This window comes from Symphalangus syndactylus, chromosome 21 (genome assembly GCF_028878055.3).
Source record: "Symphalangus syndactylus isolate Jambi chromosome 21, NHGRI_mSymSyn1-v2.1_pri, whole genome shotgun sequence".
Classification (NCBI taxonomy): domain Eukaryota; kingdom Metazoa; phylum Chordata; class Mammalia; order Primates; family Hylobatidae; genus Symphalangus; species Symphalangus syndactylus.
This window is the reverse complement of record NC_072443.2, coordinates 31,530,985-31,554,534: the sequence shown is the minus strand read 5'-3', so window position 1 is coordinate 31,554,534 and position 23,550 is coordinate 31,530,985. Positions and strand designations below refer to the sequence as shown.

General features: G+C 36.1%; 1 protein-coding gene across 7 annotated transcripts in view; it reads right to left on the bottom strand.

Moving 5' to 3' along the window:
• The window catches only part of BBX (BBX high mobility group box domain containing), a 298,279-nt gene that overhangs the window by 129,352 nt on the left and 145,377 nt on the right, over window positions 1-23,550 (bottom strand). Inside the window, exons 1-2 of one of the 7 annotated variants that reach the window (XM_055260308.2) lie at window positions 2,103-2,156; window positions 1,719-1,831 (exon numbers count right to left, since the gene is read on the bottom strand). The exons of the other annotated variants lie outside the window; for them this stretch is intronic. Of the exons in view, the coding sequence (XP_055116283.1) occupies window positions 1,719-1,736 (18 nt within the window). The 5' untranslated portion in view covers window positions 1,737-1,831; window positions 2,103-2,156. Of the gene's footprint in view, window positions 1-1,718; window positions 1,832-2,102; window positions 2,157-23,550 lie in introns of those variants that run through there. 7 annotated transcript variants of the gene reach the window in all.

Here is a 23,550-nt window from a genome sequence, read left to right as displayed (position 1 = left end):
AATGTTAGAACTGATCTAAACTCACCAATTTAACGATCTGTAAAACTGAGTCCACAAGAGGGTAAGTTAAAACTAAACGTTTTGCACATAAACACACACACATATTTATGTATTTTCCTATTAAATTATAAACCTGAGATTACTTGAATTTGTACTATTAGTAAGAGTAAAATGAGTACAGTATTGTTTTTAAGAGTAAAAATGGCCAGGTTTATTTACAATAAGAATAAAAAGAACTCAGTTTCTTCTTCACTCTGTGCCTCTGAAATGAACTGGATCAATACAGGAAAAGCTTCTAAAGGGCAATTTTATTCTATTATCCTAATGAGAGAAGTCACAGCCAAATGGAGCAGACAAGAAGTGATCTATTTTGAGAACAATCTAACAATTCTCAGGGTTCCTTGCTATTCTCAAAGGAAAGAATATCACAAAGAAAAGGTACATACCAACAAAAAACCTTGTGGTTACAAAATAAACGTGCAAAAATCTGCACTGAGAGTTTTACTGGAAATCAATAAAGACAAAAATTAGAAAAGTTGAATGAAAAATTATGTGGTTATTGGGACTTCTGCCCAAATAGAGTATTAGTTAAAATGCTCTAAGACACAGGAAGAATGCCTGTAAGGCATTACTTACAGCAGATAGCAAGCAATCAGAAAAGTGGAAATCAAGGTCCACTACTCATGGCAGGATAGCCTGCATTATCCTCTCACAGATGCATCACTGGCGAGAGCTGATGAAGAAAAATGAAGGCTGAGAAGGAAAGGGAATAGCGTATCTTCTACACGTAATTTTCAGCAACCTTTGATGAGTTTCCTCCCCTTTGCTTCCTTCAATTTCATTTAGAAAAATCATCTTGGTTAAGGCTATTCAAGTGTGACTTTGCAACTAGCCTAATGTGGCCCCAAATTACTACCCTCAACATTCGTTACACCAAACACCTGATTAAATACCCTCAGGTTAAAGTGGATCAAGGTAACTTTATGCTGATTCCATGAACAAGAACCTGTCAAACTGACAAATCAGTGTCTACTTTCGTGGATACTGTCTCCTATCAGATGGGCTTCCTATTCTCTTAAAACTTGTTTCTTGACCCTGGCAGCCTCCTGTCAGTCTATATAACACCCTGGCTCCTAAAACTAATACATTCTTATTTTGTGTTCTCCAGTTCCTCTATAGATTATACCGTTGACCTCTGCTATTATTTGGCAGAAGTCTCTTGGAAGGCATTCGTAGTGACCCTACCACAAAATTACAACTGCATTTCTTCATAACAAACTTTACTTTCTAAAATATGTAATTCAGTTGTCCACGTTTTAAAACAGCTCATAAAAAAGGACTGGCACTCACCCACTTTGCCTACAATCAGAAAAAAAAGATGAAAGGCAGGAAGTGGCCTATCAACATGCAGCTCTCCTTCGAAGACAGATAACAAATACTGCAGTTAAAAGTATATTTGCAATTGCAAAGTTACTCTTCTTGAACAAATTCCAAATACAGTATCTATCTTTGATCTTACAAAAGCATTTTTCTCACTGTTCATAGCTGACATTGATGATTCAGTTAGGCACCCTACTCTCAACGATGGGAAAATGTTCCCTGAAATTCAGTCATGTGAGTTTTCAGCTTTTAGTTGCCAGGCTAGAAGTAGCTGCCTTTGCTCCGCCACTGCTGCATCCTTGGATATTTCTGCTTGTCATGGTGATGTAGGAACTTACCATAGCAACAGCATCCATTTGACTACCTGGGAGACCCTCTCAATTCCTTCTCTGTGATGTCAGACATTGTTGGACATTATTGGAGAGTTACTCAGCATCTCCTTGGACAGGGCCTATTATCTCAGAAAAAAAATATTGCAACTATGGGAAAAATTCTGAAGACCTTAAACTGAAACATAGTTTAAGTTTTATATTTAAAAATGGAATCTATTTCTTAACCTTTCATACTTACTGCTAAGATAAAAGTCTAATGAAGATATGTAGAATGAAACAAGCTTATTTTAAAACAATAAAATATCCCTGTCATTCCATGGTTCATGTTAAACAATTAGAGAAGATAAATAGCAACCACATTATAATATTTATTAAAAAATAGTTTCTTACCTGCAATAGGTATTGCTGAAGGGAATTTAGAAAGACAATTTTCCATCTGGGGTCTTTTAATGCAGGGAGGAAACAACAGATATTGACATAGTAAAATAATGGGAAGGCTCTTATTTTTGACAACTTAAAGTTCAGTTAGTAGAGAGCAACAGTAGGATCTAACTGAAGGCTAAGGAAGATGCATAATCCTGGGTTAAAAGTTCCCATTACCACAACAGAATCTTTCTGGGTAAGAAAAAATAAAGCAGCTTTCATGGAAAAGAACTATGCTTTTAAGGTTAACACATGTGCAGGCACATGCATGCCTACTTTCTACGAAATGTAGACCTGATAGATACATAAATAGAAACTGGAAAACTGCTAACAGCACTTGGACCATAAAGTATTCGTTGCTCTCATAAAACAGAGTTTTGTATGAATGTGACCTCTAACGCCAAATCTAACTTTTGGGATGCATCCATAAAGTCAGCGGTTAGTACATTCTTGACTGACAGCCTGATAGCTTAGCTTCTAAAAGGACCATTAACCACTCCAGTAGGTGAACATGCAGTGACTAAGAGCATCTGCAGCAAAGTTAAGAAAGCAGAATAAAAGAACGACAATCTAAACAAGCAATGTGTATACCACTGCATCTATCAGCATCAGGCAAATGTGATCACAAATAAATCCTTATAATATCCTGAAGTTTTCCTTCTCTAGCAAAATAGCTATTTTCTTTTCCCTGAAAAAGAAAACTATGCTTCCCATCCTACTAAAGGGCAGTAATTTCATGACACATAGCAAACATATGAGGAAGTACCTATTTCTAAAATGTGCAAGTTTACACCATATCACACCTTGAATCCCACCATCTTTGTGAAATCAAATAAAACACTAAAATCGGAAGCAGGGGGGACCTCTAACAAGGACAGGCACGGGAGTTTGATGGCAAAATCAATCAATAAAAAAATGTTTCATTAAATGTATTTACAGTAACATTTATGTACCATAATTCTAATTAAAAAGAAAAGAAACTGTTCAACCATGTTTATGCCTAGTAAAAATGCTGAAAGGACAAACAATAAAATGTTCACAATGGATATGGAGTGGTATATGCATTGACTGATATTTTTGTCTCCATGCATTTTGGTGTTATTCTCATTCAACGTGTATTATTTTACAAACAAAAAAGAAAGTCAATAAGTTATTTTAAAATCAAATATTTTAAATGTGATTTAATGGAAGACAAAGTATCAGGCTTCTGAGGTATCAGATCAATATGCTGCAGTGGAAAGTGATTTTCTGTTTCTGATCCTTTCTGTGACAATGTGACATCTTTTCACACTTGCTCAAAATTAACTGCTTCACCACATAATTACTGCAACTGCAGCAAATAGGCCTTTTTGCCTGTAATTCAATTACTGCGGGACAGCTTATAGTTTCAGTATTTAGAAGTGAAGCATTTACTTGACTACATACATGGGAATAAAATAGACTCTCAACATATCATATCTTAATTAAGAATTAAATTTAAAATTCCATTGTTTGTTTATACCAGTCATCCTAGCTTATTAACCAATGTTATGGAATCTAGTGGGAGAGCAGAAATACTGTTTTATCTCATTTCTAGGTATCTTAAGTGATTGCCCTATTATGATCAGAAGCTGGAGTTGGTTTGCTGGAGTAGACCCTTCGATTCCACAGTATTTTATCTACACAGCTACTGTGACATTATCACCTTCGCTAGGGGTTTTATTGCTTGCAGGTTTGTCTTCCACACTTAACAGAAGCATACCTACCACAAAGAACAAATTCTTAGTGATGAATGAACGAGTGAACTGTCTTAGAAATAACTTGGGGAAAATGTCAGAGACAGCTTAAGAAATCATAGTAAATCATCCATAACCTCAATAACACTGGAAAAACTATTAAATGTTCTTTCCATAAGAAAAGTTCCCAACAACTTAAGTTGTCTTTCCTTCCTCCAACCTCACTCACCCTACCTATGTTCCTAACATCTTCATGAATTTATTCTACATCTGCTTTTAAAAAGAGTAATCAAATTAGTTTTATGTGAAGTACACTTTTACAACACCTGATTTTTACTATCAATTGGCCTCTGGATTTCATTACACTGCACTGTTATGAAGCACGTTGAATGTGCATGATTTTATTTCATGTTAGCTTTATCAGTAGCTGCTGAAAACATGCTTTTGGTGCAGCTTCCCCAGTGATCTAGACTGACTTTTATGGTCAGCAGGTGTAAGATTCTGGAAATTTATATTTATAGCCCCCCTGTTGCTAGCTTTACTGACAGGGAGAAATAAAATTTACCCTCAGTTAAGCAACTGAGTAAAACTATCCACAAGGTAGTTCACCTTAATAAAACAGTAAGTGTGGAAATCTCCAGAATTTCTACAGGAAATTCTACTTTATTCTCTCAGTATATGATATGCATCTTCAGGGTCGAAAGGGCGGACACTTCCAATTACTTCTCTGGTTAGGCTTAACTTACAGTAATATCCAGTACTCTAAAATCAGCATTTCTCAGTGAGGAAGCTTTTGGCATCGTGAGTGAGATAGTTCCTTACTTGGCAAGGCTGTTTCATTTCCTGCTGAGTTAACATATATCTAGGCTCTTCCCTGCCCTTTGACCCCTACACCCACTTCCAGACTGTAGCATTTCCCCAAATAATCCTTTATCACCTAAGCGGTGATAAAGAAGTCCAACTCAGGAGTAGCTCTAGGTAAAACAGGGAAGCCAGATGTGTTCATTTATGCTATCCTTCGACTTTGGTCCGTGAGGAGCTTTTCCAGACCTTCCTAAGAATCAAAAAGCCCCATGTGGCCAGTGAGGAAGGTTTGGCTTGTTTCTCCATCATCCAAAATAATGTCCCACGAATTTCTAAACACTCCTTGTAGGGTTGTGGGATCCCTAGTTGAAAATCACTGCTCTAAATAAACCCACTATACAAATTTGAATTTTAAAAATAATTTAAGACTCCTTAAAAAAGACGTTTCGTAACACTGTATTAACTAAATCTTGCCCCATCTATTTCCAGGAACATACAAGACTCATCTACTATATGCTTAAGGCACCCTTGGTGGACGTAAATATTTTCTACATGACCTCTGGTTGCTAACAATCCTGATATCATAAACTTTCCATTAATATTTCTATGTCTATTTGCGTTGATTACTTATAAGCTATCCAAATAGGCTTAATTTTGTTAAAACAGGTTTCTAAAGCATTATTTATCAGCACTACCATCAGGGCTTCCACTATTCAGGTGTCATTTTGAAAAGCATTACAGGAAGGAAGTCAATCGCTATACCCCCTATTCTGGGCCACCACGGTAGAACACACATAAAGAGGTGCACTCCAAAATCCAGTGAAAAACACTACTTTTGCAAGTTTAGGCTTCCCGGTCAGCAGAGCAATGCAAAGCTGATGAGTCATTTCTAAAACATGAAGTGCAATTCTAAAACTTTCAGAAGAGTAACAAAGATCCAATTTGTTTAATTAATGAAAGGTTACATGGAATTGTAAATCTGAACTTTTTTAAACCATAAGAACTTCATGATCACTTAGTGTGGATGTTGAAACTTGAGTGTCTTCCTTATCTACATGGGCAGCATGTCTTAACGGACCTGCCAACAATCGAAGAAGCTTTTAAAAACTGCTATAGTGAGACCTAGCAATTCAACTGAATCATACATGGTCTCCTATAGATATTACATAAATAGTGGTTTCAGTGGTTTCTGACTGAAAACTCAGCCTCTTTCTTCTCCTTTTTCCAACAAGCCATACTGTCAGGTATGGGAAACCCTAATGCTTTCATAAATTTGGCTCTGTCACCTCTTCAAGTCAATCAACAACCTCGTTTTCCTTGGAAACCACTTCACCCTTACTTTCTGCATGTCTACTACCACTTACACCCCTTGGCCTCCTCTTAGAAATATGGCGCTTCTGAAATCCTATTTGGATTTTGGAATATTGGCTTTGTAAAGAGGTACTCCTAAGCGGTGATAAAGAAGTCCAACTCAGGAGTAGCTCTAGGTAAAACAGGGAAGCCAGATGTGTTCATTTATGCTATCCTTCGACTTTGGTCTGTAAGGAGCTTTTCCAGACCTTCCTAAGAATCAAAAAGCCCCATGTGGCCAGTGAGGAAGGTTTGGCTTGTTTCTCCATCATCCAAAAATAGGGCTCACTTGTCAAAGTCTGACAGCCTTCTGGCCACAGTAACACTTATGGGCTCAGCAGGAAGTATCTGAAATCCTGAATTACATTCACACTGAACACTTGTTCCTCCCAGCCTTCCCTGATCCCCGGGACTCAGACCCTACTTTCTTATTGAAGCTGTTCATTGCTGACAGACTTTCTGTTTTAAAATGCCAGTTCTGAGTCCTTCCAGGTTGTTATAGGCTGGGCTTTCCCAATGAGACAACAAGGGTTAAGTAATATAATAAATTAAAACTCATTTTAAAATATGGCTTTGGGGAAGAGTAATTTTTAATGACTCTTCATGAAGGAATTTTAGGTACTATGACATCAAGATGAGAGCGGCTTTTTTATAAAGCCTCCACAGTACAAGCTCAGAGGAAAGAGAAAGCCTGGACTGTACTAATCCCTTTCTGATTCTGTTTGTTCATGTTTTATTTTTTCCATTTTATAAAGAACAATCCTAAAGCAAGTAAGCAAGCACTTTAACAGAATCCTGTTGTTTCTGGGATGGATCTTTTCAATGTTGCTAGCTACACACTATGTCTTCTTGAAGAGGTGATATTTTATTTATCTTTGTATGCCCAGTGCTATTGTTGAGCCTGGCATATATTAGGTGCTTAATAAATGTCCATTAAATCAATGGCTCTGCTGCTGGGAAACCACACAGCTTCCATATTCAGCACAGCAGGACCTGGACAAAGCTGAGAAAATATGCGACTCACGCTCAGAAAACTCTATGACCCTGAATTTTGGGTAATATACATTAAATTATTACCATGATATGTAAATTCCATACAAATTAAAATTTATGTATCATCTGTGTTAAAGTAAGATATGTACGGTGTCAAACATAACTGTATCTATATTATCTAGACTACAAACTTTACAACTTGCAATCTTATATTCAATAAGAAAATGGCACTGACGCCATTTCAAAAGAACTACACAAATCTTTGGCTTTTTTTTTTTTTTAATGAAGCCCTTAAATATGGTTTTGAAAGATATCCTAGATCATCCTGCTTAATTTCACTTTGTCTATGTTTCATATCTCATGTGATTTGACATAAACGTTAACTGTGAACTCTCTTTTTTCCTGAATTTGTAAATCTGCATCTATAAATTATTAGGTTATCTGCAAACTGTGTAATACTGGGCAAGAAACCTAACCTCCCTGTGCCTTGGCATCCTCATCTGTAAAAGGAAGGATAATAACAGTATCTATCTCATTGTGAGGATTAAGCCAATTTTTATACACACATACACTGCTTGGAATAGTGCTTTGCAGTAAGTGCAAATGAAGGTTTGCTATCATTATCATCATAATTAATCACGGACTATAAACATTCAAATCAACTTGAAATAAACTACAATTAACAACTTTTCTTTTTTTTTTTTTTTTTTTTGAGAAAGGGTCTTGCCCTTCTTGCCGAGGCTGAAGTGCAGTAGTGCAAATACAGCTCACTGCTGTAGCCTTGACCTTCTGGGCTCAAGTGATCTTCCCACCTCAGTCTCTAGAATAGCTGAGACTACAGGCGTGCGCCACCACACCCAGCTAATGTTTCAAATTTTTGCAGAAGCAAGGTCTCACTGTGTTGCCTAGGCTTATCTCAAACTCCTGGGCTCAAACAATCTTCCTGCCTCGGCTTGCCTCCCAAAGGGCTGGGATTATAGGCTTGAGCCACCATGCCAGGCCCATAATAACTTCTAACCATTAAACTCGTGTTAACCAAAAAAAGTAAAAAATTCATTCAATATTATTGAGAACCTACTATTAACCAGATGTTGTGCTAGGTTGACCTATGCTGCTTTAATCCAATGCTCTCCTCAGTAAATACCCTTAGGTAAAGAAGTATCTCTGCATGTCAAAAATCTGTAGGTAGAGAAAAAATGGGGGTGGGGGGCAAAATAAACAGCAGGAGCTTGGTAAAAATGTAACAATTTATAGTGACTAAGAATTCCATGAAAATGCATTTATTGGCATAAAAAGACACTCAAGATAAGTGGGGAAAAAGGTTGCATAGAATATAAGAGCCTGATTCCTTTAAAAAATACATAATAAATATGTGCTTATATATACATAAACCAAAAAAGCCTGAAAGAATGAATGCTAAATTGTTTATGACATTATTTCTTTATGATAAAATTATGGATGAGGTTTTCTTCTTTTTGGTAATTCTATTTTCTAGCTGTTCTTTAACTTAAAATACAAATAATTCAAAGATCAAAAAAGAAGACATTGGGGTATACTGTATAGTTCCATAAACAATAAGCTTTTAAAAATACTAATAGGCTAAAGAGATTAACCAAATCATTCATAAATTTGTATGCACTTAAGAATAAGATTGTTAGTTTGTTAATACAGATGTTTCTCAACTTACAAGTAAGTTAAAAATATCATTAGTGGAAAATGTCTTTAATACACCCAAGTTACTGAACATCATAGCCTAACCTAGCTTAAACATGCTTAAAAAACTTTTAGTATTCGATAAGTTACATAAGATATGCAACACTATTATAAAATAGGCTTTGTGTTAGATGATTTTGCCCACTTGTAGGCTAATATAACTGTTCTGAGCGTGTAGGCAGGCTAAGTTATGATGTTTGGAAGGTTAGATGTATTAAACGCATTTTTGACAGGATATTTTCAACTTACAGTGAGTGTATCAGGATGTAGCCCCATTTTAAGTCAAAGAGCATCTGTATTTGAAAAATAAATTCAACACTAAGAAATTTTTCAGAGGATCAAGGTCAGTGGTTCTTAGAACTTTAAAAGAACTTTGGAACCACACCAGAAATATAATCTGTATCTCTGCTACAAGCACAATGCCCTACCAAAGCAAAATACCGAAGCTTATTTTCTAACTAATGGATATTCTAGCAGGGGACCAATTTTCTATGCTTTCCATATTTTTATAAAATTAAGAATGTAAAATGGTTAGGAAAGCAAGTTTCCCAATGTTATTAGTACAGGTTACCAATGTCATGCTGTGTTTGAGAACATATCAGGAATGTTCTAGAAATGTTTCCTATGATGAGTGGGCAGTATGACAAAATGACTGGTTAAAATTTTTCACTTAAGATTATTTTAAAGTATATATGAATCCATATATTCATGAACAATCAACCTTCAGAGAAAAAAGTAAAAACCTGTTCCAATTATACCCTCTAGTCAAGAATGCTTCAGGATAATGCTAAACACAATTACAAGATGCCATCTAGTGGATGTTTTTATAAAATTTCTCTGCTTGCTTACATTTAAATCTTGATGAAATGATCTTTTAAAAAGCTATTCTGCATGAAAAAACACCTATCCCTTACACCACTTTCTCACCAATTACTGGTCTGAGTTGGTGGACAAGAACATATTTTAAACACACACAACTCTGACTGGTAATATTGATTTTAAATCTCAAGTTGAATATCTGCCACTACCACAAAGAATAAGGAGCAGCCCAATTATCTCCTAAGTGGTCCAGGACCTATAATGGTTGCATAACACAAGTTAGAAAGGAGATTCAATTTAACATGCTTTTATTATTCACTTCAGATGACGATGATAAAAGATTAGCATCATTATATCAGGACAGTAATTACTGTTACTGCTGCCCTACACTATATGAAAACAAACTCACTTGTTCTAAATAAGCTATGTCTGATATTTAGAAATCAGTATAGTGTTTCCAGCAAAGCTGTGAAAGTGGTACCATGTCCCTACATGTACACAGCTGTAAAGGCTCTTTTTACCATCAGGGTGGCAGTAACACAAGTTATGATCAATTAAAATGTTATTAATGAAACCAATTAATGTAGCATAAATACATAAGGCAAATGGAAGACTGATATCCAATCAAATATTTATTTATAGTATTAGTCTATGATAATTCAGATACAATTTATAATTAAACTTAATCAGATGAAATCCACATCTATCTAAATTACCTTAGTTATAGACTTATTGTTTTGTTTTGATCTTTGGAAGCAGATTCTACAATTTTTTTAAAAAGCTTCTAATTTTCTAGATATTTTCAGATTCCCACATTGTAAAACAGAAATTATCACTTTATTTGGAGGGCATGCTACTGTCTGATAATAAAAAGTTTTTTATTTTAAAAAGTCTTCTGTAGCCTGTCATAACTGGCTTCCCTAGGAAAATTCTCCATTTGTCACTGCTATTTCTGGTGTCACATTTAATTTATAGAATAATTTGTTTAAAGAGCTACTCTTCTAAAAATGAAACCCTTCAATATAGACTTGATAGGGACTGCAAATCCAGCCCCTGGAGATCATCTTGTCCCCCAATTCACAGATGACAAAAAAAAAGACCCACAGGAGTTAAAGGTTAGCTCAAGTTCACCAAACCAATTAGTGGCAGAGTTAAGATCTGGGTCTCTTGACCACAAAATCAGAACTCTTTCCGCTATATCACACTGCCTTTTTATTCTTCCCCAAATAGTAAGAGAATGTCTCCTTTAAAAGCTTCTTAAGGTACTATAGTTTCATTTTTGATCTAAAAGGTCCATGAGGGAACTGCTGCCTAAGTGTATCAGACACAAACGACGATATTAAAACTGAGCTCCTCCATGATCATTAGAGAAGAGAGGGGCAAAGCAGCTTCTGTAGAGCAATCCAGATCAGTGGTTTTGACAAGGGGACTGAGACACAACAGAACAGACTCATCAGATACTGAAGTGAGAATCTGTGTTGTTTACTAAGAGGGCACAAGGAGCTGCTTCTGCTTCCCATCAGCACCATCCTTAAGCAAGCTGAGGCTGAGGGAGCACGATTTCCTCCGCAGGTGCTCAAAACATGATGGCCGAAAAACAGAAGTTCACAAACTAACCCTCAGTATTTGAGAAGAAAAGCTCCGATTTCCCTCAAAACTGCCATCTTTTGCCTCTCATCATATCACAGAGTAAGGACAGATACACTATACATTCTTTCAGCTCTGAACCCGTTCCAGTCTCCAGGGTCTGAAACTTTAATCTGGATCTTCCTATCACATTAATGGCAGTAGACACCATTTAACTTTTACGGTATAGTTAAAATGTCCTTTCTGTTATTCTTCTGCAACTTATTTCTTACAATTCATAAACCATATCCTGGCATAATAAATGCACACATAAGTGGAAGTCTGAAAGCTTGGACTCTGAGCAGGAGCATGCCTTGGCTAAATCACCTAACCTCTCAATCTCAGGTTCCCTCTTTCATGTCTGGAGATGGCTGGCCCCTACATTCTAAATTACTCTAAGCCTGTTACTTCTTAAAAACACTCTGCAACAAATTCAACACAATAGAACTTACCAGGCCTTGCCCTAACACTACCTCTTAGCAAAGGCTTTAACAGAAGTCTGAGGAGTATAGTGATAGGACCAAATCTAAAAGGAGTTCTTTGTAAGATCACATGTGAATTGCTTTTGAGACAGTCTCTTTAGACGTCTTACTTTGGCTCCTCTTCTATACAAACTGCTGTGGGAGCCTAAGAAAAGCAGCTTTCAAACGTGCAAGTACACAGATTTGGTACTGCTGCCGCCAGGCTGCAACCGCTGCCAGGGGAAAGAAATGAGTCAAAGCAATTCCACGCATCGCACGCCTCAATGTCTTCCCTTCACTTGGCAACGATACACTGGGATCAGTCATCCAGCTAAACGTTGAGTCCCAAAGTCATTACTAGCGCAAGGGTTTCTAGTCTAAAACTTTCAAGGTGATATAAAAGTTTAAAATTAGTACAAAGGAGGTCTTTTTATGTTACTACTAAACGCCTGGAATGATCCGTGAAAAATTAGAAGGGTAGTGAGACAATGACTTAGGAATCCTACAATGTTTGTGTTAGAACTTTCAGACACACCTTTCTGGCTCGAAGGCGTTATGGTACTTATTAAAAGAATCAAGAAGAATCAAAAGGCAGTTTTTGGTATTAGTTACATCGTCAGAATTTCCAAAGATATTTACATGTGAATGCCTCATTTTCAGGCTCCTCTGACACGTTATTTCCAATTTTTAAGGGACTACAGATGATTTACTGACATGTTCTTTTCCCTTGAAAACATGTATCATCACAAGTATTATTAATGGTTTGCATCAAATTATATCATATATAAGTTTGAATGCATTTTTTTTTTCTAAAGAGAGTGATAAACTTTACATTTTGTGGTCCTACCACTCTGTAAAGAACAGTTCACATCTGTCCACCAACATAAATAAAATACTTGAAGACTGTCAGGAGGACAGTGCCTCTTTTGTCAAATTGCTCTATGCGTGTTTTACATGAAACAAGACTTCCAAATGTAGAAAAGGTATGTGTTTATACATGAAGAAATGTATTTCTAACAAGTGGGCTTCTTTATTTTAAAAATAGTTCTACATGTAGTATTTTATGGTAATTTTCAAGAGTTTACAGTAGTCAAATGTTATCCAGAATAAGAGAAATTTCTAAGAAAAAATTTGAAATGCGTCTTACTATAATAATTATCTGGTTGTCTCTAATAAGCAGCAATTTATAAAACAGAAAACTTTATTGTAAGGAGGCATACTTTTAATCAGTATTATTTTCATTCTTTGAGAGTCTTAGAATGTTTGCCTTTTGCCTATGCTCTGAATTTTTCCAGGGAATTACACAACTGTTAAAAAGGAAACAATATGATTCCTATGAAGGTTTTTTGGGGTGGGCAGGTAGGTACAGAAGCCAAAATGCTGGGGTTTAAAAAAATGTAGATTAAAGCTTTATTAAAAACAGATTTTAAATGGCCATTTTATTAGAAATTGTCGAGGCTTTATCAACATAATAGGAAAACTCACTACCATACCCCAAGAAAAACTCTTTGCCCTAATCAAACAAATCTAATTGTCATTACACCCCATATAAGGTTTTGCAACTCCTGAAACCATTTCTACTACAAGGAACGTTTTCTCTAACTCTTGTTCTCTTTTCTTTATTATCAAAAGTCTGTTAACGTGAAACTCTTATTAATAACTCTTATTAACTTCATCTAACTTGATTTAGGAATAATCTTCTACTCATTTTGAACTCCTACTTCACTTAACTTCATTCAAAATCACAAAATTATAGAAGTCAGAACATACTTCAGAGATTATCCAATTTAACTCCCTTATTGAAAGACAAGAAAATTCAGGCCAAAATTAAGAAATTTGCTCAAGGTCCTAGAACCTGTTCAAGATGAAAGAGCAGGGGCTAGTACAAAGTCATCCATGGGGTTATTTTTCATTTTCATTTATCACTGAGAAAGACTAACAATTCTAAAGCCAACCAAAGTTTATTTAATTTTTTAAAAAGTAAATTGTGACACTCTTCACAAAGGATAAAAATTTCACTTCATTAAAATTTACTTCATTAAAATGACCAACAGTCATTCCACATTCAAAGTAAATGTAGTGAGCACCCACGGCTGTGCCAGGCCCTTTAAAAACAAAAGGCAAAACAATATATGAGAACTAAATACTTATCATAAGATCCTAATATTTCAGCACACTGTACTCCAATGGACTCTTCTACTTAATAAAAATATACCCTAGTTTGATACTCTTCCTCTATTCTGGTTGCTTTCTTTTATCATTCCCTACTTCAGCTTCTAAATAATTCATATCTTATACTTAGGAGATGTTATCTTGAGGAACTGGCAATAGTACAACACAGCTTCAAAAATACACACTTTGTACCTGAACTACAAAATGTTTCCAACATAGGTTCTTTTCATGAAATGCCATATTCAACTTATGCTTGAACACTGCAGTCATATTATCCTAAATCCCCTTTAACCCAAAATATCTCTTTGTATCACAGGGTTATAAAATAGCCAGGACCTTTCTCCTAATAGGTCAAATCCTCTCAATACGTACTTTGCAGATTGTGATTTGAAGATAAGAACAATTTTTCTCAAATAACCTGCACTAACAGTTACATAATTAACATAATTATTTTACACTTGGGGAGCTAAGGTGAAGAGATACTTGAGGTCTCATACAAGTGACTCTAATACATCTGCTCTAATTCTCAATTTAACAGTCCAGACATAAGATTATGCCTCATTAGAAAGTTATGAAACAGAAGATATCCTTTTCCAATTTGCCTCCAGGTTTCAAATAAAATACACTACACTTGGATATCAAAACTTCAAAAATTCATTTTATCACCGGTTAAAATTTGGTGTTTAGGACTTTTCTAAACCATGTTGATCTCTCTGTAGTTGTCTGAGATAAAGAATCGCAAGTAGAGACTTTGAAGATGTAAGATTTTTCAAAAAGGATCTGAGAAAATAGAATCGTAAAACTAGCCAGCATTCGTGTGGCCATTATTCTTGTAGCACACTATTCCATTATGAATATTTAGTTATGTCAGAGACTCATCAACACTCTTTTGCTCCCTACATATTTACAGCAACGGTCTCTCAAGGAGGCAATGAGTTTGCAGTGCTATATGGATCTAATAAAATGTGTGAATTGTTTTATTCTGCTGTGCTCAATTTTACAATTCTGAAAAGTCTTTTTGAGATATGTTTCTCCGTATGTTTCTGGCCTTGTCCATGTCATTCTTTGAATTGACTTTTCTTCAGTGAACTAAAGCATTCACTTAGTTTCACCAAATAATACACATAAAATTATGATTTTTTTTTCTCAGCTTGTGAATAACATTGAGATGTAGCCCTTGTTAGGTCAATCTTGAAATGAAGATTCAATGTTTTCCTCTGAGGATCAGAAAAATAATTCAAAAGAAATACTGAGCTCTATCAGTTAAGCTCTCTTAATAGTCTCTGGTGTTTAGGCTCAACCCTCTACAAATTTTAAGATAAAAATACACTACATGTGGATTTCAGAACTTCAAGTTACAGACAGAAGCTCTTATTACAGCAGCCAAAATATAATCTGAATGCTAATTTTGATTTCTTTGCACTACCCAAAATCAAATAACTTTTGTTGGGCAACTGCAGACACTTGGCTGAGTCAATGAACATATTTAAGACAGCTGCTTCTTGTTTGTGAACCCAAAACTATTTTCACTGAAGGAAGCGCAGGTTGTACAATGAAAAAAAAAAAAAATAATCCTCCAAAAAATTTTAAAAAAATGCTCAACAGAAAGGATCCATTTAATATGTTTAAGGATGAAACAGCAATCTGATCTATGTAAATCTCAGAACAGAACTAACAGATATTCCTCAACTAGCCACATTTTTTAAAAAATTGTTTTTAGGAAAAAGTGACAAATTATAAAAAGCTAACATCAATTAAAAACAAACACCAGCCTCCCAGAATGTCTTGTGCAGGGAGTGCCGAGGTAGAGATGTTGTTGGTGTTGGTAGTGGGCAATTAATTGGGTGTCAGTACCTACTTCTTCAAACATCTGTAAAGTAATTATTATTCATTAAAGTGATCCTCTCATTAAAAAATAAGCTTCCCTCTACTATTTCTTATTAATCCAGTCAAGTGTATTAAGCATTTTTATGTTTGTAATACAAATATGAAACTAAAAAGTTTTCTAGCTTTCAATGAATAAAGTAACCTAAACTCTTCTTTCCTAAACATTCCTGTTTATTCCATAATTTTTATTCTTTTTAAAATTTTTATTTTATTTTTTAATTGACATATAACAGCTATACATATTTATGGTGTTGATATTTCAATACATATGATGTATAGTAATCAGATCAGGGCAATTATTGCATATCCATTGTCCTAAACATTTATCACTTCTCCCTGCTGGGAACACTCAATATCTTCCTTCTAGCTATTTGAAACTATATATTATTATTAACTACAGTCATTCTACAGCAGTATAACACTAGAACTTATTCCTGCTATTTAGTTGTCATTTTATATCCTTTAACAAATCTCATTTTTATTCTTGAAAATTAAGACATCAGTTTCATTTCTTAATATACTAAAATTACTATTTGGTAGAAAATGTATTCTCTTATTGTATGTTTTAAGTTGATATATTAATAAAATGTATTAGTGATCTATTTTGTTAACTGACATTTGCTCTCAATTTAAAGTGCATTTCCTCAAATGCTGTGAATAAGAAATAGTTAAATCTAATTAGCTAATACATAACATCTGATTCAAACTCAAGTGTACTAATACACATGAAAGAATATATATAAAAATATGTATGAATATAATCCTAATTTGGATCCATTTCATAATTCCTAATAAAGTAATATTTTCGAAATAAGAACTAAAAAGTTTATCTGTTTTCCATTTCCATGCTCATGAGTCAGGGCAGGGGTGTTAAAAGGCTTGGCGACTTGGCAGTCAGGCCTGGCTATGAATTTTGACCACTAATCTAAGGACCTCTGTTCATTAATCTGTAAAAGTAGACTAGGGCCTACTTCACAGGATGGTGACAATGGAAACAGATAATAAATGTGAAAAATCCCTTTTACAGTACCTCATATATGCTGCCTGGTATACATACTATTATACTATTAAAAATGCGTATTTCCTTCCCTCTTCAAACCCTTTGGCACCACTTCAACCCAAGAGATAACCATAGCAGTTTCCAAGTGATAATCTCCATTCAAACTAATCTGTATCAGATTTACTTAGAATCATGCTTTGAGGTTTTCACTCCCTGAAATCAAACCCTTTAGTGGCCCTTTACGGTCCACTCCTAGAATATAATTCCTTAGTTTGGTATTCCACATATTTTTTGTGCCCCTTTCCACCTCACTCCCCATCCACATATTCAAAACGTGGCCTCAAACTTCCTTTGCCTTTTACTATATCCCAGAAGATGTATTCAAGGCCCAGCTCCCTGCAATGGAGTGCTTTTTTGCCTCTTATCATTTGTCCAGAGATCTCTTATTTAAAACGGCCTTTCTCTCTTCCTCTCAATGCAAGTCAAATATGATCCTAGGCAAAATAACATCTCCTTCCTCTAAATTCTTAATTCTCTACAGCATGAGCCATAAACTGCCTTGTGACACTATTCTATTATTATCTCAAATGATAATTTTAAATCTGTGACTCAGCCTCTTATCGTACCTCTACCTCAGAAATATTCACATCATCATCATCATCGCTAGCCTCTTAATTATAGGCAGGGAGTCTTAAAGTTCCCATTGAAGACCACAGATTTAAATCTCTGAAGTTAACATTGTCCACGGTTCATCCTTAACTTTAACCTCTGAATGTGGGAGGGAGATGGGAAAAAGTAGGTGTCTCCCTTATTTGTCTTTGAAGTTGCCACAATAGCATAAATCAAGAAAAAGGAGAACACAGTCGCATCATGATTTTGTCAACCATAGTAAATACAACAAATAAGAGCCAGAACCTTTGCGTGAAAACTGTCTTGGAAGCCATTTAAATGCAAATAATTTCAAACAAATCAACAAAAGTCTCCGGCACATTTTTTAAAGATTGAAAGAAAAGGAAACGTACTCAAATCAATCCTTGATTAAGCTCCAATGAGTGCAGAAGAAAGGCTGTCTCCATCAGCTTTAATTTTGAAGAAACAGCTGACTGGATGACTCCATTCAGTGAAAATCAGACCCACTCCTGCCTTGGCACTGAGCTCTATCAGTTCTCTGACTCAGAGTTCCAGAGCACGAACTTTCCTAGGTCCAGAGTGGTTCTTAGCAGGTAGCTGGTTACTACTAAGGGATGAAAACGCAAGCCCCATGTTTACTGGGCAGCTCCGGGCTCATAGAAATAATACTGCCATCAACCTGATTATAACAAACACACATCTATACGTGCTGTGTAGGGGTTAAGTAACAGGAAATAACTATAAATGGATGAAAATGGCAGCCAAGAATCCTCTAAGCTCAAAACAGACCTTAACCTAAGGGCAATAATGTCATCATTCAAATGAGACACAGTGCTTGGCTAGCACAGGAAAAAGGAGTAGTGTCCACTGGCTGAGCACAAAAGAAACACACAGATTCTGAGTAAGATTTGCTGGGAGAAAACAGTTTGGCACTTGCATAGAAGAAGAAAACCATATTTAGTAATCTTCAACAACATAATACGTAGGTGAGCTTCCAACAACATAATATGTAGGTGAGGAAGGGTCCCAATTCCTCAAAATAAATATCAATATTAAAGTGCAGCTGCTCTACTTTCTGTTCCATTGTTTTTACAAAAACAATCAGTGATTTATTTTTCAGATTTAATAAAACCTAGTTAGGCTTTTGGAAATGTAAATTTTTATAGCTAAGATAAATACTAGAAAATATACAAGAAAACAGATTCATTGCTCACTTCTTTTTCATCAAAATTACAGATCCATTTAAACATTTCAATTTTTAAATTTCAAATACAAATTACAAGACAAAATGAATATTGTTATTCAAACAAGACCTAAATCTGAATGAAACTATTCAAAACTATTTTAATAAAATACTTTCTAATAATATAGATAAATCTATTTTTAGAATACTTCCTTGAATAATTACATAAACCTCAATGCTGAGTTACTTTTATATTTATTACCAACTTTACTGTATAATAGATAAGAGTAAAAAATATGCAGTTCAAAATTTATTCTTAATTTAGCATTTATAAAACCTTTTCCAAATTAAGCCCATCCAATACAGAATCTATCATAAATGCATTTCCTAACATCCTCAGAAAGAAAATTTTATATCACATATTTATATATTTATAAATTTTTCTACTGTACTTAAGGATGTTCCAACTTATTTTATTAACAATATAGTTTATTTTTAATATTTGTTGCAACTTAAATCATTAGAGAATATATGGCTTTCAGAAGACAAGACATTAAATTAAAATAAGAATACTAAATGAGTGTTGTAGCTTTTATGAAGCACTTTCAAGCCTGTCTAAATTAATAAAATACTAAGTGAATTAATACTACAAAAGAAACTTTTATCACTGATAATTTAAAATATTAATGTGAATACTTAACAGGTCAAGACTTTTACATTAATCAAAGACACATTATAATAACAGTTAGAATGAACATTCTCCTATCAGCAAGGTTTTCATGTCAGGTAATTTCTCCCATTTTTTCCCTGATAAGCATAAAAGAATGTTTCTCTCCTTGAATTCCTGAGGAACAAAAAGTAATCTGTTCTTCTTGAGATAAGGTGGTATTAACTGCTTCTCTGAACAGAACATTTGGCATAATATGTTTCCTTAAGAGTTGAGTCAAGTAAGCAGTTAGTTAGGAGGGGGAATTCTCACAGATAGTCTGGCTTCTTGTGCCTCATGGCTGTATAGCCCAGTGAATCTCGGGTGTTTTATGTGTATAGAGGCTGTGGGTAGGAGGTTAACAGCTAGGCTTTCAATAATAAATAATTTTATATTTTATGCCAGGTGCAGTGGCTCGCCCCTGTAATCCCAGCACTTTGGGAGGCCGAGGCAGGTGGATCATGAGGTCAAGAGATTGAGACCATCCTGGCCAACGTAGTGAAACCCCGTCTACTGAAAATACAAAAATTAGCTGGGTGTGGTGGCACACCCTGTAGTCCCAGCTACTCCGGAGGCTGAGGCAGGAGAATTGCTTGAATCCAAGAGGCAGAGGTTGCAGTGAGCCGAGATCACACCACTGCACTCTAGTCTGCCAATAGAGCGAGACTCCATCTCAAAAAAAAGAATAAATAATTTGACATTTTAAAAACTCACAATTTTTAAGCTTCCAAATTTGATTTGGAATTCAGTTAGTGTTATTAAAAATAAATCCTTCACTAAAGAAGTTTCCCCCCTTTTCCTTGTTTTTTAGTTGTAAAATTTTTCTCCTGCCTTCTCATCTTATGCTAAAAGTTGCAAGACTTAAATGGAATGTTCACAAACCAGATCTATTAACATCATGAGGAGCGTAACATGTCCACTGGCTAAGCACAACAGAAATGTACACATTCTGTATCGCTGAATAAAGGTCAGGAAGAGTCTATACCTGACCTTGGCTAAAGACCAAATACATAGCTCTCTGTCCAGGACCCTCAGGAGTGATTGGTTACAGTCTACAGAGAATTAAAAGGAAGTTGGTTCCCCTTCCCATTGTAGCCTGATCTCTGGCATCTTTTGCCTTTGGTGCAGAGTTCAAAAATACTCACAAGATGAATCCAGGGTCTCTACTAAAAAACACACAAAAAAATTAGCCGGGCGTGGTGGCGGGCGCCTGTAGTCCCAGCTACTTGGGAGACTGAGGCAGGAGAATGGCGTGAACCCGGGAGGCGGAGCTTGCAGTGAGCCGAGATTGCGCCACTGCACTCCAGCCTGGGTGACAGAGCAAGACTCCGTCTCAAAAAAAAAAAAAAAAAAAAAAAAAAAGATGAATCCAGGACCAGCAACACATTTAGGAAATATTAGTCATGTGAGAATCTGGAGTCAAATAACTCCTTGAAAATGGTTTAGCAATTCCCTGCAATAGTAATGGAAAGACTACATGAAAGTAGCAAGGAAAGAAGTCAGGCTGTCACTCACCATTCACCTGGAGTTGAGGTGTCCCAAGCAGAAGAACCACAACAGAAAGGAAGAAACAACTTGCCTTCAGCACCAGATACAGACTCATTGACTTCATGGAAAAGCCCAACAGAAAGAATCAATACTGACTCAAAGATGGTAACTAGAGTGTGAGAAAAGACATGGGGTTATGCTGAATAGCAAATAACAAAGGTAAGGATGAGTTGCCCTGGGCGTGGCTGTCCGGTTGAGGGAAGAGAAGAAGGAGCAAGAAGGCAGAACTCAAGCATTAGCATAGAACAATGCCTGGGTTGCCTGGTAAATAAAATCGGGAAGCCAAAGGCATTTTTTATACTAGAACAAATCAACCCTAAAGAACAAAGAGAGGAAGAGAAGTTCAGTGTATGCCCCCACTTGCTGGGTTATGAGAAACAATCACTGGCAGGTTGCTGGGACACAGTTATGGGACTAAAGCTCAGTAAGGTAGATAGATTCAGAACCTGGTAGTGGTGCCCAGACAAACAGTGACAAAGTGTTTTTCATTTCAATTAGAAGATAGAATACAAAATTGTGGCGTCAAAAGGAATCTTACAGATCACTGATCTACCACTCTAATTTTTCAAAAAAGTAGAGTGAAGTTCAAGAAAAAATGACTGGCTATGGTTTAATAAAGGTACTTACTAGCAAAACTATTTACAGTACTCATGATTTTGGCCTAGTGCTTTTAGGGAAATTATTGTAGCTCAGCAGGGGAAAGGTATTTCAGTGCTGACTGCATTTACATCCTTCCTTTCTACATTCAATAAATACCTATTGAATAAGTACCAGGAAATAGGATAGATCCTGGTATATTTCCTGGGAAACTGCAGAAGATACGTGTGGTAGTGGCAGCAAGCTTGACAAAAGGCAAAATATTGAGATTAGTCAACTAAAATTATAAAACACGAAGTACCCATTACAAGATTAGGAGGAACTTTTGATATTAAAATTGGAACAGTGTGTACAAATATCAGATACCAAAAGAATCATTGGCTAACAAAAACAAAAGAGGGTGAAGGCCAGAAAAGGGGACCTGAGTCATTTACTCAAGCTTTTGGAACTTCTGCAATACAGAACAAAACATGGGTTGATCAAGGCGCTGCAGCTTGCAAATAGTCCTCTGTGGGTCACTCTTTCTCTATCTCAACAAGAAGTAGGGGGAAAAGAAATGTACATTCTCTGCAAAAACTGTGATTCCTAGAAGTCAGAAACAGCTGACAGTTTTCATTTATTGCAAGAGAACATTTATTCTTATGATAAGGTTTTCTGGAGGCAAAACATTTAGTGAGCACACATATCCAGCCATTTCAGGATGTCTAGATTTAAATGAGTTTGAGAAAAGGTATGTGACAATTGGGAAACAGAAAAATAAAAGCAGCTTCCACAAAGATTAAAACTAACTTTTAAAAAATGAGGGTCATCAGGGTTTTTTTTTTTGAGACAGAGTCTTGCTCTGTCACCCAGGCTGGAGTGCAGTGGCGCAATCTCGGCTCACTGCAAGCTCTGCCTCCTGGGTTCACGCCATTCTCCTGCCTCAGCCTCTCCGAGTAGCTGGGACTACAGGCGCCCGCCACCACGCCCGGCTAATTTTTTGTATTTTTAGTAGAGACGGGGATTCACCGTGGTCTCGATCTCCTGACCTCGTGATCCGCCCGCCTCGGCCTCCCAAAGTGCTGGGATTACAAGCGTGAGCCACTGTGCCCGGCCCATCAGGGTTTTTGTTAAGATGATGTTTACAGGCAAACTAAAAAATCTTTTCCATTTTTAAACTTCTGCTCGGATATAGTCATATTCATGCAAAGTATCATTCCTAAAGATATGGTGAATATATTAAACAAAAATCTAGTAATTTTAAAGAACTATAGGGGCCAGAGAGAGAGAATACTTACATTCTGTTAGTGGGAGTATAAAATGTAACAAGTTCTATGGAAATCCACGTGGCATTATCTTGTGGAATTTCAGGTTGGGCATATCCTATCACCTAACAATTCAACTCCTGAACATATATCCTGAGGAAATAATATGTACATAAAGAGGGCACATACAGGACTCAAGAACTTTTCCTCTGCTGCTTTATTTCCAATGACAAAAAGAAAAGAAAAGAAAAAGAAAGAGGCCAGGCGCAGTGGCTCACGCCTGTAATCCCAGCATTGTGGGAGGCCGAGGCGGGTGGATCACAAGGTCAGGAGATCGAGACCATCCTGGCTAACACAGTGAAACCCCATCTCTACTAAAAATACAAAAAATTAGCCGGGCATGGTGGCGGGTGCCTGTAGTCCCAGCTACTTGGGAGACTGAGGCAGGAGGATGGCATGAACCCGGGAGGCAGAGCTTGCAGTGAGCCGAGATGGCACCAATGCACTCCAGCCTGGGCGAGAGCGCGAGACTCCATCTCAAAAAAAAAAAAAAAAGAAAAAGAAAGAAAGAAAGAAAAACAGCTTAAACAGCCATTAAAAGAAAGTAAATAAACTGTGGTATTTTCATACAATAAAAGATTATACATATATGACAATAAATGAATTACAAAGACAAGCAGGAATGAGTCATAAATACGATGTTGAGCAGGAAAAATAGTTGTTGCAGAAGAAAACATGTAGTACGTGTTATTTATATAAAACTTAAAAACAGGCGAAATTTAATGTAGGGGGTACATAAGTATGAGAAAAATGACCAAGAAAAACACAGAAGTAATAAACTCAACATTAAGGATTGTGGTGAGGGGGTAAAGAGAGGCAATGGAATCTGGGTGGGGCACGCTGTGGGCTACAAAGAAACTGGTAATGTTCTATTCTCAAACTAGTGGTAGGTTCTCAGTTATTCGTG